General features: G+C 34.3%; 1 protein-coding gene across 3 annotated transcripts in view; it reads right to left on the reverse strand.

Annotated features, from left to right (window-relative positions):
- The window catches only part of ESF1 (ESF1 nucleolar pre-rRNA processing protein homolog), a 52,446-nt gene that overhangs the window by 30,335 nt on the left and 4,989 nt on the right, over positions 1-17,122 (reverse strand). For all 3 annotated transcript variants that reach the window (XM_020908778.2, XM_020908777.2, XM_020908776.2), the window contains exons 3-9: positions 16,291-16,703; positions 15,522-15,635; positions 13,416-13,516; positions 12,274-12,426; positions 9,686-9,800; positions 7,906-8,053; positions 4,506-4,667 (exon numbers count right to left, since the gene is read on the reverse strand). In XM_020908778.2, coding sequence (XP_020764437.2) covers positions 4,506-4,667; positions 7,906-8,053; positions 9,686-9,800; positions 12,274-12,426; positions 13,416-13,516; positions 15,522-15,635; positions 16,291-16,703 — 1,206 coding nt within the window. The remainder of the gene's footprint in view (positions 1-4,505; positions 4,668-7,905; positions 8,054-9,685; positions 9,801-12,273; positions 12,427-13,415; positions 13,517-15,521; positions 15,636-16,290; positions 16,704-17,122) is intronic.

Genomic DNA, 17,122 nt, shown 5'->3' on the forward strand with positions numbered 1-17,122 from the left:
TGTCAACCCACTTCAGTATTTCTGGCCTGGAAAATTCTATAGATGGAGAAGCCTGGCAGGCTACAGTCCATGGGGCTGCAAAGAGTCGGACGTGACTGAGTGAGTGAGCACACACACATGCCTAGTCTTGCAAACATCTATGTCCCTGTCAATTTAGGCCAAATAAGAGTGAATGCTTAGCAACAGGTGAGCACTAATATACTGGCTTCCCAGGTGGCTCGGTGGTAAAGAAGCTGCCTGCCAATGCAACATACACAAGTTCGATCCCTGGGTCGGGAAGATTCCTTGGAGAAGCAAATGGCACCGGGCAGGCTACAGGCACCTGGGGTTGCAAAGAAGTTGGACATGACTCAGTGATTAAAAAACAGTAACAATCTCCTTTAAGATGATAGACAAAGAAACAGGTCATTATGAACACGTCTGTTCATATTCTGGATGAAATGCCAAAGGTCAAAAATACAACAAAAAATTATCACACAGATTAGCTGAACTATTAATACAGGAGAGGTTATTATATATTTATATGAGATAAAACTCATTATGCTCCACTTATATGTATATCACATATGCCCCAATGAGGCAAGTTCATTAATGAAGCCTCAATATGCTAATTACATGTGTCACCTTCTCCACTCAACAAAATGAGTCAGATAGGATACTTTTCTTTTAATAGCCACACAGTGAGATGGGAAATAATACCCCACATCAAAACAATGAATTACAGATTTCCTTAAGAATCTTATAATTTAACATTTTAAATTATTTATAACATTAATAACATTGTATTCTCACGTTTCCATGAGGAACTAAAATATCAACAGAAAGAATAGTTCGTTCTAGTTATTACACCCATGTACCTGTTATCTGCCTCTCTTAATCTTACTCTTAAGGAATTAAAACTCCTAATGTTACTATACTGCGTGCGTGCTAAGTCAATTCAGTTGTGTCCAACTCTTTTGCAACCCTATGCACCAGAGCCCACCATGCTCCTCTGTCCATGGGATTCTCCAGGCAAGAACACTGGAGTGGGTTGCCATGCCCTATTCCAGGGGATCTTCCTGACCTAGGGATTGAACCTGCGTGTCTTACGTCTCCTGCATTGGCACGTAGGTTCTTTACCACTAGCGCCACCTGAGAAGCCCATTATATTGTGCAATCCAATGTAAAAAGACAGGAAGTTTAAACAGTCTAAATTTTTTTTTTTTTAATCAAGCTAAGCCATACTCTAACAAGTGTTTATTAAGAATACTTATTATTTTTCTAAAGAGTTTAATATTTGGGAAATTCAAGTCACAGAAAAACTGATGAGTGATAAAGTACAATCTTATACTGACCCTCTGTGGTTTAATGAAGTATAACATCAAAAAAGTTCTGTGGTTCAGGGTAATTATTACTGGGAACATACATTCCTTAAGACACAAATTCAACAAATACACCTGTGACATGAATAGTACTGTGTGTACTATGAAAGTACATTTATAATACCTCATTAAGCCAGAAAGGTATTATTAGTCCCACTTTCCAAATAAGTAAACTGAGACCCTGAAAGAGAAGTTCATCTGTCTCATCTAACATGTCAGTGTGTAACAGATCCCTTACTTTCACACACACACAGAAAATGCACACACTTACTTGTGTGCACAACCACACCAAGGATCTACAGGTTAATAATACCCCATATGGGGCCTTCAAAAAATACTGTAGTTAAAGACTTTAAAAAAATGCATTATACAGCAGAATATCAGTTTTCCTTCATTCAACTAAGAGCAAAAATTATATTGTGAATGTTGATGATAATTCCATGAAACTGGCACTTTCATCATTGTTGAAAGCTCTAAAAACTGGTACAACCCCTTTGGAAAGCATTTGGCAATAATCTCAAGACACAAAAAGTGTCTGTGTCCTTTCCTAGTAATTCCATTTCTAGGAAGCTATCCTATGAAAATAATTCAAAATATGGAAAAAGCTATAGATTATTTATAACATTCTAGATGCTTGGCATCTGAGATTTAAATTTTGAGGCTTGGAAACTGGTAGTTCCAACAGACTGTGAGAGAACCACAGGTTGATCCACAGCACATGTCAAGCTGCTATGTGAGTGAGGAAGCCATGTTACTGACTGGTGAGTGAGTCTGCCTGCCAGGATTAGCTTCTCCTGTGGCCTCTGCAGGTTCTCACATGCACTGACACGTCTAAAACAGGGGGCTGCGGAGGGAGGAGGAGCAGCTTTGTTAAAAACCTCTTTTTATAAGTAAAACACCCTCAAAGAGTAAGCCAATTACCTGGCTGGTGATGAAAGTGAAGAGATCTAAGAAAGTACTGATATTTTTGGCTTTGGGATTTGTAACAGCCTTAGATCACATTTCTTTTCAATGCCATGGGCCTACTGAAGTAAAAGATTAGAAATATGATTAAAATATAATTTAATATTCACCAATAGAGAAATGATAAATTAAACCACAATCTACCTAATTACTCAGTGGCTGAATAAGGGAAATGGAATTACAGATGATAATTTTTCATTTTGTATTTCAAAATATTTTACATGACATTAATATCACATCCACAAATAGCAAAGTCAAGATAAAAATGTACTGCTAAATATCAGAGGGAACAGTGGCTAATTTATCACATGAGGTCAGCATTACCCTGATACCAAAAGCTAAGGACACTGCAAGAAATCGAAACTATAGGCAAGTATTCCTCATTAACACAGGTGCAAAAATCTTTAACAAAACATTATTAAACTGAGTCTAGGAATAAAAAGAAGGATAATGCACCATGACTAAGTGAGGTTTATCCTAGGAAAACTGTACTGCTTAAATCTTCCTATGCATCACTTTCTGGTATTTTTCACTATATAAACTATATTAACAAACACAAAAGTTAGATCTGGTTCACTCAATATCTCTGTAAAATATTTAATAGAAAACTTTTCAATCAAATTTATTTTAAATCTTTCTTATACTGTCACCTGAATATCTCAATTTAAAACATCTTCATTCAACAAGCTCATCCTAAGATTAGAATTAAGTTACAATTCCAACATATTTGATTTAAAAGACTCCAACATTTCTTTGAATCATTAACCCAAGGACCTCAAGTAAAAAATTTCTTCACACATCTGAGTGGTATACTGCCTTATTGTGAAACTTACTGACAAAGGATACTTAACCCCTTAAGGCAGCCTCTGTGCTCTTTTACTGAACAATTCTAACAATACAGAGAATCCTCTTTATACTACACTGAAACCTTTCATTCAACTTTTACCCACTGGTCAAACACTGACTTCTGAGGTAGGAACTGAGATTAAACCTTCCTTTACATACTTATCATGCAAGTACTTGAAAATATTAAGTCACTTTAGATTTTTCCTCTCCAGGCTAAATTAATTGTGTTCCCTTAGCCACTGTTCATATGCTAACACTACTAAACTTCACTTTTTCTTTCCACCACTTCTCACAAAAGCCAAACATTTAAAACACATGGGTTAAAACACAGCACCAAATTCTTACAGAACATGTAGGAGACATATGGCCATCCTGATAAATTTACTATAAGAATCCAGCCTCAAGTATCAAAATATGCTAGTCTCCCCACTCCATAAAAACAATCTATGAAAACAGACATTTTACTCTCAGTGCAAAAACAAATGAGTTGTAAGAAACAGAAATAAATGAACACAGAACACTTGACTTTAAAGCAATGGTGTTATTAACAGTATTCTTTCATCTAGAGACAAACTGAAGCTAAAATAATTGAATCATTGCTAAAAATCATATTTATCTTTAAGATATATATAAAAAGCAGTAATTTGCAAAAACGGTATTATTCACAAAGATACATACTAATTTGCCCAGGACTGTTATGAAAAATACCTATGTTAGAAAACAACCCTCATTTATCCTCTTACCTTGGTTTAGCTTTGACAAAGTTTTAATTATTATCGTAGTAGTATTTTACTACTCTAAAAAGTTCTGAATCCTTCAAGGCAGTTATAAAAATCATAATGCTATACTTCTTGGACTATCCAACAATATTTAAAAACTGAGTTAACTGAGATGGAAAACTGCATATTACATATTTTGTGTTAGTGAATCCTCACTAAGTAAAGTCTACTAGTGGTTAGTAAGAAAAATCCACTTATGAATTACATATTTTGAAAAGAAGTTTAACGACTTTAGAATACATGGTGCCTGGAATCAAGTTTCTATACTCTGAGAACATTGGAATCAAGCCTAGAAAAGGCCTACTTTCATAAATGGGTAATTTATAGTGAGTAAATTAAAGAAACCAAGAATAAGCCGGCATGAGTCTAAAACAGTAGTCCCAAAGTGAATTAAATGATGTATGCAAATATCATATTAACTTCCTCATGAAAACATTCCTGAAAATGTGATTTTTTTTAAGTTAATGTTTCCAAAGAGTTGATCTTCTTTTCTTTTATATCTGATGTCCCCAAATGAAGGAAAACAGTGAACATTTGGTTAGTATCTAATTCTTACCTGGAACCCACTTAATTTCCATTTCCATATCATTTTCTTTGCCTTTCTTTTCTTTGTCTTGAATAACTTGTAAGAGTTGCCTATATTTAGCAATTTGTTCTTCATCATCCTTCTGACCTTTTTTTGTTTTCCCATCTTCTTCTACACTGACTCCATCATCACCTAACAAAAAAATCAATTTCACTTAATATACAGAAATAATTTCACTTCTAACTTCACTGTTCAATCTCAGTCACTGCAGCACTCTTCTCAAAGCTGTCAGATACACTATAACAACAGAATATCAAAATCAGACTTAAACTTAACACAAAATGAATTAAAAGACTTAAATCTTATTTACAATAAAAATCAGCTGCAATGTAAGTTAGTACGGTGATAAAAGTATACTTGGGAATCTCTGTTTTTATTAAAATTCGTACTCAATATAATCCTGTAGTCATGTAACATCCTTGAATTTCTCCACCCTATAAGCATGACAGCAGGAATGGCATTTCTTCCCCCTTTATGTCTCCTACCATCTAACACATGTATGGTCAATAAAAGGAGCCGGAGTAGTGTTGGGATGCATCTGATACATGGATTTAGCTGTTCATACTGATGACACAGATAAAGGAAGTTGCCTGTTATTTAAAACAAAGAATAACGAGTCCTTTCCACGTGATAATGAGCAAGCATGCCTACTCTCAGGGTCTCATTAGCACATAAAGAATAAAAATGAACAAATTAGAAGTTTGTGCAATTAATTTTCCCACGTGGAAAGGCTTCACATTTCCATTTCCTAGTTTTATAAAAATAATCATAATACAAAGGAACAGTGTAAAATTCACGGGCAACAAATACCAAAGAAAACTAATACGTAAAAAGTTTGTCTGCTCCGTATTTCCACTGTAATTCTCCATGTCAAAAACATAAATTAAGAACTTAGGTTTTAATGCAAAACATACAGACTAACTGAATTGAGTAAATGTCCTCAGTAAAGGGAAATTTACAGAAGACCCTCTCTTCTATGAGCTATAGCTAACTGGTCACTAAATACGTCCAATATTATTAAGCATTTAGCTGTGAAACATCAATGTTAATAGATTGTCCTTACATCTTCAAAAGGTGATGTGAAAAAAATTGGTTAAATAAATGTTTTTATAGGTTTTTTCCCTCTGAATGAATAAAAAATAGTCCACAACATTCTTTCCATCCTATCACACTTTTACATTTCCACTTGAACAGCTGAAATTCATTTTTTTCCTGTTTGTGCTTTATGCCACAATAATAATGTTGGATGGAATTCTGTCATGTATCCCGTAATTCAATGGATAAAACATCAGGAACGCATTAACAAAATGGCAATGTATTTCTTTCTATTAAAAGCTTACTTCTGAAAACATAATTAGAAGCAAGCTGCTTCCAGGTTGAAATTTTAGTGGTAAGTCTCTGATGGCCTACTTTAAATTGATTTTTTCCAGTACTAAAATTTTACTTTCTGAAGCTCTAAAATGTGGGTTAACTCATGTAAGTCTGTTTTCTCCCAATTTAAGGACAATACTTTGTGAAAGACTTAATTCCATATAAAGAGTGAAAAAAAATTCTAACAGTAAGAAGCCCTGGTATAATCTCTTATAAACTACAACAAGAACATCCAGTAACTTCAAAGCATTCAAATATACTAATGCATCTATCAGAGGTACTAAATTATAGATTAAGGTAAGCTTGCAATCAATTAAAATACTGAAGAAAAATGCATGTTTTTAAAAACTTAATTAGTACATTTCAAACAAAAAGCCCAATTAATCCTTAAAGTTTTAGAAGTAAAAATATATGATATGAGATAGTATGCTAAGACTTTATATATGTTGGCTCAATCTTTTCAAACAAGAGCAGGTATTATCATGATCCCCATTTCACAGCTATGAAAAGAAAGGTACTGGGGCAAAGAAAATCTAACCCAAGCCTCAAAGTCATTTTAAAAAGAAAAAAGAAAACTTCAAAGAACTGACAAGTTTGCAAAGAATTACCAAATCAGAATTAAGGAGATGATCATCATTACTGAGAGGACCCCATTGCCCTGAATGCACGTACTGGTCTACCAAACAAATAGCCCTGAGGCTAACCAACAGTTCTGGCAGTCTCTCAGGCCAATAAGACAAAAGTTAAAGAACCGACTAGTACCCCATATTTAGGAGGGACCCCGAAAGATATACTCCAGGGAAAGGATCAACCAGCAGTAGACTAGCATAGAAAGACAGTAGATTAAAAAAATATAGGAGAGAAACAACATGGAAGTTACAGTGAAAAGATATAATATATATTTAATTGGAGTCCCAGAGAAGGGAGAAGAAATACCTGAATAGATAATGGCTGAGAATATTTCAAAACTGATTAAAAAATACCACGCCACAAATTGAAGAATCCCAACAAACCCCAAGCATAATAAATTTTAAAAATCTATTCTTAGTTCATATTAAAACAGCAGAAAGACAAAAGGAAAGAGAAAACTTTTAAAAACAGAGAATAAAATCCAGACACCCTTCAAAAGACTGAAGAAAGTAGAGTGACAGCTGACGTCTCAAAAACAACAAAACCAGAAGCCAGCAGAATATTATCATCAATGTGGGAACAAGAGGACTGTCCACCTAGAATTTTTTTTTAATCATGAAAATATATTCATAAATAAAGGCAAAATAAGGACATTTTTAGACTAAACTAAAACTCAATTTTGGAAATTACCACAGATATACTTAAGGTATTAAGAAAATGATCCCAAACAGAAGTATGAGATTTAGAAAAGAACAAGGAGCAAAAGAAGTAGGGAAAATGTGAGTAAATGTAAACAAAACAGTAATATTAATGTACTATGGGACTTAAAAAGTAGAGTACACAGAACAGCATGGAAGTTCTTTTTTAAGATTCCTTGTATTCTCTAGGAGGGTAAAAATGTTAATTAGTATTCAACTTTAATAAGGATGCAAGTCATGGTTTCTAGGATGATCACTAAATGAACAGAAAGAGTCTACTCTGTAAACTAACTGAGCAGAAAAATGGTATGTAAAAAATAATCCAAAAGCTAAAAAGGGATGGTAATAATGCATTTTACTAGTTTAGGTGATTGCATAACTGTAAGAATCATGTGTAGTCTAAAAGACCAGACCCTTTTTTTGTGAGGTTAGGGTTTTAAAAAAAGTGTCTTTGGTTGAAGAAATTCAGGCTAAGAAAATATCTCTAAATGAAATATTTCAGTGACTATCTACCAGTATATACAATACTGTACATGTAAGCATACTTCACAGACAATTTAAGGATTAGATACTCTCTTTCAAGCTACTGCCAAAGACATATTGTCATTAGTAAGTCTAGATTAAGTATTCAAATATTTACAAAAGTAGAATACCAAAAGACAAACAAGTACCTTGTGGTTCTTCTTCTATTTCCTCTTCATCTTCACTGGAAGAAGCTAAATAGGCTTGAAAATCCATGTCCAAAAGTTCTTCCTTTTTAAATTTCCTGTTGAGTGTTGTAATTCTTTCATGATCAGTCTCATCCCAAGTGATCTCCACCTTCCACCAACGAATAAGAAAAAATAACAAATAAAAATGGAAATGTCAGCAACCCAAACTTGTAAAGAATACTTATTGTTAACGTGGATGTTTAACAGTAAACTAATGAAGACACAAGAAAATCAATAACATATAACATGCTTAAGGCAAAAGTTTCTACCTGTGGAAAGGGAAAGGGAACCATTTCAATTAACCTGTGCCGTTATCCTAACTCTCTACTATGCAAGGCACTTCATTACTGGGAGTAAAAATTCATCAGTATATGGACTGATGAAGTGCACTAGTGAAAAAGTTAACATTATTATGAATGAGTCAAAACATGTTTTTCACCTGGAGTTCTAGGCATTTCAAGAGGTCTAAAAACTGAAATTTCCTGATAAAGCTTTTAGAACAATCTCAGTGTGGTCCTTTTCCCAAAAGAGATTAAAAGCCACTGATTAGAAAGGCATTTACTGGTTTAAAGTACAGGAAACCCTCATGACACAGGAATTTATCTATAATATGATCGATCTGGTGACATACTCCTGTCTTCTACAAATCCCCCATTCTCAGAGTCTTGTTAGAGATTTAATCTCCATCACAGGGCGGGTCCCACATCCTTACTTTTTTTTCCCCTCAGGCTAATCTCCCCAGATCAGAACAAAAGGAATACTGATTAACTAAAACATCCAATCCTTAAAATAACTGCCATTGTTGGAGAAATTACAGCTACTGCCACAATTCAGAATTACTCCCATTCTGATAATTAAGACTGAGCTGATGACCACAAAATCACTTCTGAACTGAGACAGATGTGGATGATACAGCCAGGCCATAGGAACTCCAGACTGGCTGACTGGATAGGCCTACCTATTTTTCAGGCCTGAAAATAACATGATCCTAGGTTTGATGTGACTGCATCTTTCAGACCTCACTTACTGCACACTGGCGGGGTCTCCCTATACTCAGTGACTAATCGAGGCCACACGGTACCTGCAGGCTGAGGGTGGCAGATAGAGCAGCTCTCTGCCCCCGGGCTGGCCTCAGAGGAACACGAGAGAGGCAACGAGAGGCCCGTGTGGCTGCTGCAGGGTTCAGCCGTGGGTAAGAGGCGCATGGGGCAGGAGAGCAGACAAGCGAGGCAGCTGAGTAACAGACTAATTCAATACAAATCTTCTGGCTGTTTGTTATCAAACATTAATGTGACATCGAGTAATCCATAATTATTCTACTTCAATTGTTTTTACAATTTGGGGTCATATCTGCAGAAAAAAATGTGTTCCTATTTTAAATTTCCACTGCTTCTAACTATGATTTGAAGTAATGTTAGCTGGTTCCCCCTACTCTGTAGGATACTAAAAACTGACATATTCCTTATTAAAGAATCTAGTTAAGACTGTATAGGAAAGATAGAAGAGAAAAAAGAAACATTTGCAGGTAACTGACTCAGGCTTAAAGGCATAATAAAAATCTGGAAACAGGTTCAAATAAATGGGGTAGATAAAAATGCAAATACACCTGTGTTTCATTTCTATTTGTACTTATGCATTAAAACTCTGAATACTTTCCATTTCTAAAGATGCTATAAGTAAATAATAGTCTTTTCTTAAAGCAACGGAGTCCAGCTATACACTTTCTAAAGTGAAGAAATACCGTTGATGTTCCCATTGCAGCAGATGTGAAATATTTTGGTTTATATGCTGTTAAATCCACTTCTGAGGCTTCATCCTTGGGCTCATCATCAAAAGTAATATCATCTGGTATAAACCTAAGAAACAAAGGAAAAAAATGAATTCATTTAAACATATGCTGCAGTGATAAACAACCAAAGTTTAGATTGTCTTCTAATTAAGTATAGTTTATACATACATACCACATAGAGATTCTACAGAACACACATGCAGATGAAGTAAACAATGTTAGAAATAATCTTGGCACAAAACTTCTCAAGTTCATAAGCTATAAATCTCTAATTCCACTAAATCTAAGTGAACTTGGTAGGTAGAAACCCTGCATTAAGAGTCAGTTAATATGAGTCTGGTGTAAACACACACGAGTCCCTCATGCTTCAAAAAGACCTAGATTCCTGATAACATAGTCACTGACTTGCTTCATGATATTCTGAAGATCAGACAGAATTATTAATGGGGAAGTACTCTGAAAATAAAGTATCATACGAACAAGATATCACTGAAATAATGAAAAGCTTAAGGCTGATTCTTTAACACTAAAAATCTTAATATTATCTTATAATTTGTCACAAATAATAGCAGTTAAATGTAAATTAGTTACTGTAACTGTGACAATTCTTAGCCATCAGACTAATGAATGGGAGGAAAAAAGCAAAGAGAAATGATCCATGGTTATTATATTTAGGTTTTGTCATTTTTATAAATTTTATTTCCACACACACAAAAAAGCATGAGCCATATATTGCACCAAAAATGATATTTGAGGGAAGGAATGAAAAATTAAGGTTTATTAGGTCTACAGAATATCCTCCACCACATATACTTATGCACAGAATTAGTAGAAGAAACATAAACATCTGAGATCTATATTTTAAACGTTGTCAATAGGCATGATTTTGAGGCAGATGAATAGAGTTCCCTAGATAATAGGACAGCAGCAGAAAACTCAACTTTCTTTTATGAAGCTATATATGACAAAATAAAACAGGGGATGTAAGTTTTTTCCATGGTCACTGATCTTATTTTCTAGGTACTGCCAGAGGTTATTCTAACACTGCATGGAAATGTCCCAAAAAGGAAAAGAAAGAAAATGATCCTGAGAAGAACATGTAAACATGAACTCATGACAGGCAGTTTGACATTCTAATGTTTAATAAGTATAATGAATACATTTAAAACAAGCACCTCTTTTTGAAATTATTAAAAAGAGAAGGAAACAGTTTGTTTGATGAGATAGGCCCTTCTTGCTATATACTTAAGCATGCTAAAATCTTACCCCAAACGATCAATTAAAAAAATTTTATTTGTATTTTTCTATGAGTCAGAATGCTTTTGAAGTATGAAAGTCAGTGAGTATCAACTGATGCATTTTTTTTCCCCTAAAATATTTCATCTTGATAAGAAAGCCTCTAACAAACTTGGATACCAAGAAGTGATTTCTAGCAGGAGGGAGGTTCAAGAGGTAGAGGATAAAACAAAAAAGAAAAAAAAAAGAGTCAATGATTGTGAAGCACGCTCTTAATATATTGATGTGTCTACGTATTAGTTGCTTAGTTGTGTCCAACTCTTTGCGACCTCACAGGCTGTAAGCTGCCAGGATCTTCTGTCCATGCAATTCTCCAGGCAAGAACACTGGAGTGGCTTGCCATTTCCTCCTCCAGGGGATCTTCCTGACGCAGGGACTGAACCCAGGTCTCCTGCCCTGCGAGCAGACTCTTCACTGTCTGAGCCACCAGAGAAGCCTTAACACACTGATACTTAATTTAAAATCAAAAATCTTAAAAAAAAAATGATTTCTACTGACAGTGTCACACTAGAATGGTTTACTGGGTTCAAGGAACTAGGCCAATGATAACATGGTACAAGTTTAGCTTCCTGGTTTCCTTGGAACAGACATTCCCAACCACCTAAGGTTTTTCAGCTTGGGTCAGTGAAGCCTGAGCACATGGTGGAAATAATGCCCAAGTCTGAAGACAAGGCCAGCAGGACCATCTACTCATCAGCACTGTCCAGTAGAACTTTCTATGATGATGTCATCAAAGTTCTGTTTCTGTTCTGCCCAACATGCGGCCATTAAGTACTTGAAATGTGTTCAGTGTGACTAAGCAAATGAATTTAAAAATTTTAAGTTTTTAACTAAATGTAAATAAGCCAGACATGATTACTGGCTACTGTAGTAGACAGCACAGATCAAGAGACACTAGTCTATTAGCAAATTCCCTTGCCTCCACCTCAATGCTTTTGATAAAGTTACTTCACTCTGATTCCTAGTTCTAAAAGACAGTTGCCAAGAAATATTACATAAAACCTGCCATCCTAAAAACACATCTGACATACCTGAAAGGACATAAATGTGAGGTGACTTCTATCTAATACTTTGCATTTTCTCATTTCAGTTTTCTTTCTTAAGAGTGATGTTCTACGACAGCACTCTGCTGAAAGTGAGAAGTCCTCTTAGAAAATGGAACAGCAAGCACTGCCAATTCTGGCATCTCAGTTCTCACAGTCACATTGTGCTACAAGGTTACACTGGTACCACACACTAGTTACCTTAGATCTACAAATGAACAACTGCTTTCGAATTCCAGGCCATCACAATCCTCATAAATTTTAGCGGCTGTTTCAGGAGAATCACAGTCTACTACTGCATAATAGTATTTTAGTCGTTTGAATTGATAATCTCTCAGTTTTTCTCTAGAGGCCCTAAAAAGAGGGAAAAACTCATTAGGCTTACTTAAACAGGAACACAAATACCTCTCTCCTTGTAAAAAAGAAATGTAACTGTTCCAAGAAAAACATATTACAAACTGGCTTTTATTATAATCCATCTTCCTTTATGAACAGCCTTCTTGCCTAACATTAAATACTTAAGCGCAATTTATTATTTTGACAAGGTACAGACTAGGGATTTTGACTGGAATTTTGTATTTAGAAAACGGAAGCAAGAATTACATGTGGCTACCTATAATTTTAATTGTTAGAATAGATTATTTTTTGTTTGTTTGTTTTATTACCATATACGGCTTTCTCAAGTAAATCAACTGAAGAGGACCACTGTAGTATAACATATGCTAGAAAAGCACTAGCTTTTATTATAAACAAATACCTGATCTTATAAAACTTTATTCATGTGTTGTCAAGACTAAATGGTATTTAAGTTCAACTTACTTAACTATAGCATATTCTTTGAGGGTCTTCATCAGGTAAATAAAAATTTGCCACCAATTTTTATTACATGCACATATAGCTCCACCTAGTGGATTCAAAACTACTTAAAATTTATTTCTCTACATTATGATGATTAAGAACTTTCTCTATTATTCTTGCATTCTTGTATTTTTCTATTTAACTAAGAAAAACTATATAACTTGGAGGTAAATAGTTTCAATGCCCTTTACATAGAAATCAACATCTAAGAAAAAAAGCAAAACTTACTGATTCAGGTTTAACCACGAAATGTTTTTCAAAACTACAATAATTACTTTCACGAATACAGAAATATAAATATATAAAGAAAATGTGTTTGGAATAGTGTGCCACTTCTGGCAGACTTTAACATTCTTTGCAACCTGTTTTAACCATGAATGGCACAAATATAAACTTTAGTTCCAACTATGAAAGTGACCAGAATTCTGAATTAGTGATACAAACTCATATGAGGTTTAGTTTTTTTTTCCTAGAGTGTTTAATACCAGTCCTTTTCAGGAGCATCTTCAGGAATGCTTAATAACTCCACTGGACCTTGAACATGCTCTTCCTTCATCCTCTCCTTTCCAAACTCCGAAGGATATATCTAAACACAAAAAAATAAGACCAAAGTAACTTATACTTCCCTTTTCTCAAAATAAACAGACCTCTGAAGGTCAGGAACTCCAAACAACTGGACAGAATGCAAACAGCAAGAATGGCACACACATACATGCTCCCGTGTGTGAAAAATGACTGGATAAATAATTTGAATTAAATCTTTGGTATTTTTTTAATCCCGGCTACTTTTGAGAGTCAGGAAATATAATGATATTAACCTTCAGTGTTTTGTTCCCACCAGGCTTAATATTCATTTATTAACTAATGTATGCTTTTTTTAGTTGTTTGAAATATGTAATTTATCGACTAGGGAATCCAAGTTTTTCTCACTAATCTAAGTTGCATAAAACAGGTTTTGTTTTTTCTATGAAGCCGAGCCAGGTTTATTCTAATACATCTATAAATAATACTATATTTAAAAATAATTAATCCACAATGCATGTAAGATAGGATGATGCAGGGCAACAGATTTAAACCATAACAGGTTTCAATGTAGAAGTTTTTAGCATATATGCAGTCACATATGTTGATTCTTTGTGGTTTTTCCTCTTTATAAGTCCAGTGATTCCTACTACCCATCTCCTAAAACATAAGATTTAACAAAAACACCATTCTATTTTAATTCTGCCTATAAGTTGATTTTTAGTTTTTTCCTTACTTCATCTGGTTATCATTTGGGAAAGGTGAAAGTGAAAGTCGCTCAGTTGTGTCTGACTCTTTGCAACCCGATGGACTATATTTCTCCAGGCCAGAACACTGGAGTGGGTAGTCTTTCCCTTCTCCAGAAGATCTTCCCAACCCAGGGATCGAACCCAGGTGTCCCACATTGCAGGTGGATTCTTTACCAGCTAAGCCACAAGGGAAGCCCAAGAATACTGGAGTGGGTAGCCATCCCTTCTCCAGGGGATCTTCCCGACCCAGGAATCGAACCAGGGTCTCCTGGATTGCAGGCAGATTCTTTACCAACTGAGCTATGAGGGAAGCCTTAGTTGTCCCCATGCTTCTACCCAAACCTGTAAACTGCTGCAAGTTTATAATGTTATAAAATGTTGTTTAGCCTCCAACTAATAAAAAAAAAAATTAAAAAAAAAAGAGCAACGAAAAAAAAATAAAATGTTGTGATCTTATAACTGGTAGGGTACATCCTTTTACACTGGTATGATTTCTCAAAGACTTATGAGTCATTCTCACTTGTTTATTCTTTTAGATGACTAATGGCAACCTTTTTCTTAACTTTCATTTGCACTGAGATTTTGACTGAAACTATACTAAAACTATAGAACTGATATCTTAAATATTTAAACTGAACAACAGTAATTTAGAGTTGCTTCAGGCACTGTAGTAAATACGTCATATGATCTCCTTTTCATTGAATCTGTACCACTACCTTAAGAAATACTACTGTTGTATCTACTTAGAGGAGAAAACACATTTGAGAAATAATCAATAAAATGCACAAGATCATACAGCATGTGTCAGAATCAAGATTTGAATACAGGTCTGTCACACTGCAAAGTCTAGAGTCTTAATCACTATGTGGGCTTTCCAGAAATACAGTATCTCAAGATTTTTCAATTCTTATTTATCAAGTGTTATAACTTACTTCATATAGGTCGTGTTTATAAGGTAATCTGTAAGATTTTTATATATTTCTGCTGGTAGTAAAAATAGACTTTTACTTGTTAATGTTAGTAATGAAGCATTTTTAAAAAATATTTATCTTATACCCTGTCCCTTTACTGAGCTTTTTTATAATAAGCTTTTCAACTGATTATTTTGGTTTTCATAATTAAATGCAATCATATACCAATCAATAATTTTACCTGTTCCTTTCTTACCGTCACACTTGTTCCATCAGTTTTCTGTCTAACTGTACTGGAACAACTTTCAGATTAACTATTTTCCTTAAAAGGAAAACTATGACTATTAAAAAAAGGGATTTAACTTAAAATGCTTAGAAATATTTACTTCAAAATGAAATAAATTCTCACCTTTACAGAAAATATAACACCTCCTTTAGGTTTAAATGAATTGAACAAAGCCAGCAAATCTTTTGCCTTCAATCTATCCCAGTCCATGTTGCAAACTGCTAATCGACACGTAATCTAAAAAATGACAAAAATTACTTATTACATAATCTAGATCATTCCCAATGCTTGAAAAATTAAGATAGTAAATATAAAGCCCCCCCATCCTGAAATCATTAATGTAGTCTTTATCTAAGTGATTTCTTCTCTAAGTGATTTTCTAAGATAATCACTAAGATTATCTAAGTGATTTCAGTATGTAAAAGGAAACTTCTGATGAGCCACACAACAGTAAAACTGTAAACAGAAAAGCACTTTCTCTTATTTGGTTCTTAGTTTTTGAATCAGAACATGAGGATGGGTTGATTCTTTAACTACCAAGTTTGTTAAGCTATTTTGCCACCCATGAGTGAGTAGGAAACTTTAATATATATTAATCTATAGCATTTCTAATAGGTACAGTAGGAACTGATACACACTTCTAGTTAAAACAACCATTTTCTAAAAATTTCACGACTTCTAATTATTTATATAGAAATTCACCCCTAACTGCTGGAACAGATATTAACTTTATATAGGTATATTCTGTATCAAGAAGTTTTAACTAGAATCACCATCAAGAGTATTATTTACCAATAAAGCTTTTCCTTATCAATTTAATGACATTAATCTTACCATCCATAACAGCTACTTGTACTCTTGACAAAATAATTTTATTTATTCACAAGTTTACCTCATCAGCCCGAGGAGCATCTTTATCTAATTCTCTCCAAGCATGCTCAAAACCAGATTCCTCTGGAAGTAAATCTGCCATATCGTCTTCATCTTCAGAACTGGTTTCTATATTTCCTTTGCCCCTCGCAAGATCAGGGCCACTGTCACTTTCATCATTATCCTCACTATCCTCATCTTCCTCATCATTTTCAATTCCATCATCATCATCATCATCATCATCATCTTCTTCTTCATTATGAAGATCAGCAGCAGCAGCCCTACAAATGCCTCTAATTTCATCTTCAGATTCTTCATCACTTCCTGTTTCACTAGCACTTTCTGAATCTTCCTCCAGAGAATCTTTGTCAAACATTTTACCACCTGCTGAGTCTTCATGACCATCACTGTCTCTTGCCATTATGAATGGAACCACTGCAAAAAGGTCAAAGGAGAAATTAAGAAAATATAAACAATGAATTAAATTAAATCCAAGTTATTTTGACCTCAAATCCAGTAAAAATATAATTTCCATGAAACAGACTAAAGGAAAATATAAATTCAACAAAATTCATGCCTAACCAAATGAAGTTTTGTTAGGAGGAAGAATAGGAACTAAGCTTTATTTTAGTATCACAAGAGTGGGGAGTAATAAAAGATAACTAAAAGAAAGCTTAAAAAGGGCATTAACCTAAGTTCTATAAATGGGATCAGAAAACTACCACAATTATGAAGGTAAATTAGTGTGAGATAAACATCAGAATTCATTTTTTAACAACTTGCTTAAAATAACACCTTGGGGACACATTCCTATCTAGTATTGCAGTATTTCTTAAGCATTAGTTATTACCATA

This window comes from Odocoileus virginianus, chromosome 9 (assembly GCF_023699985.2).
Source record: "Odocoileus virginianus isolate 20LAN1187 ecotype Illinois chromosome 9, Ovbor_1.2, whole genome shotgun sequence".
Lineage (NCBI taxonomy): Eukaryota > Metazoa > Chordata > Mammalia > Artiodactyla > Cervidae > Odocoileus > Odocoileus virginianus.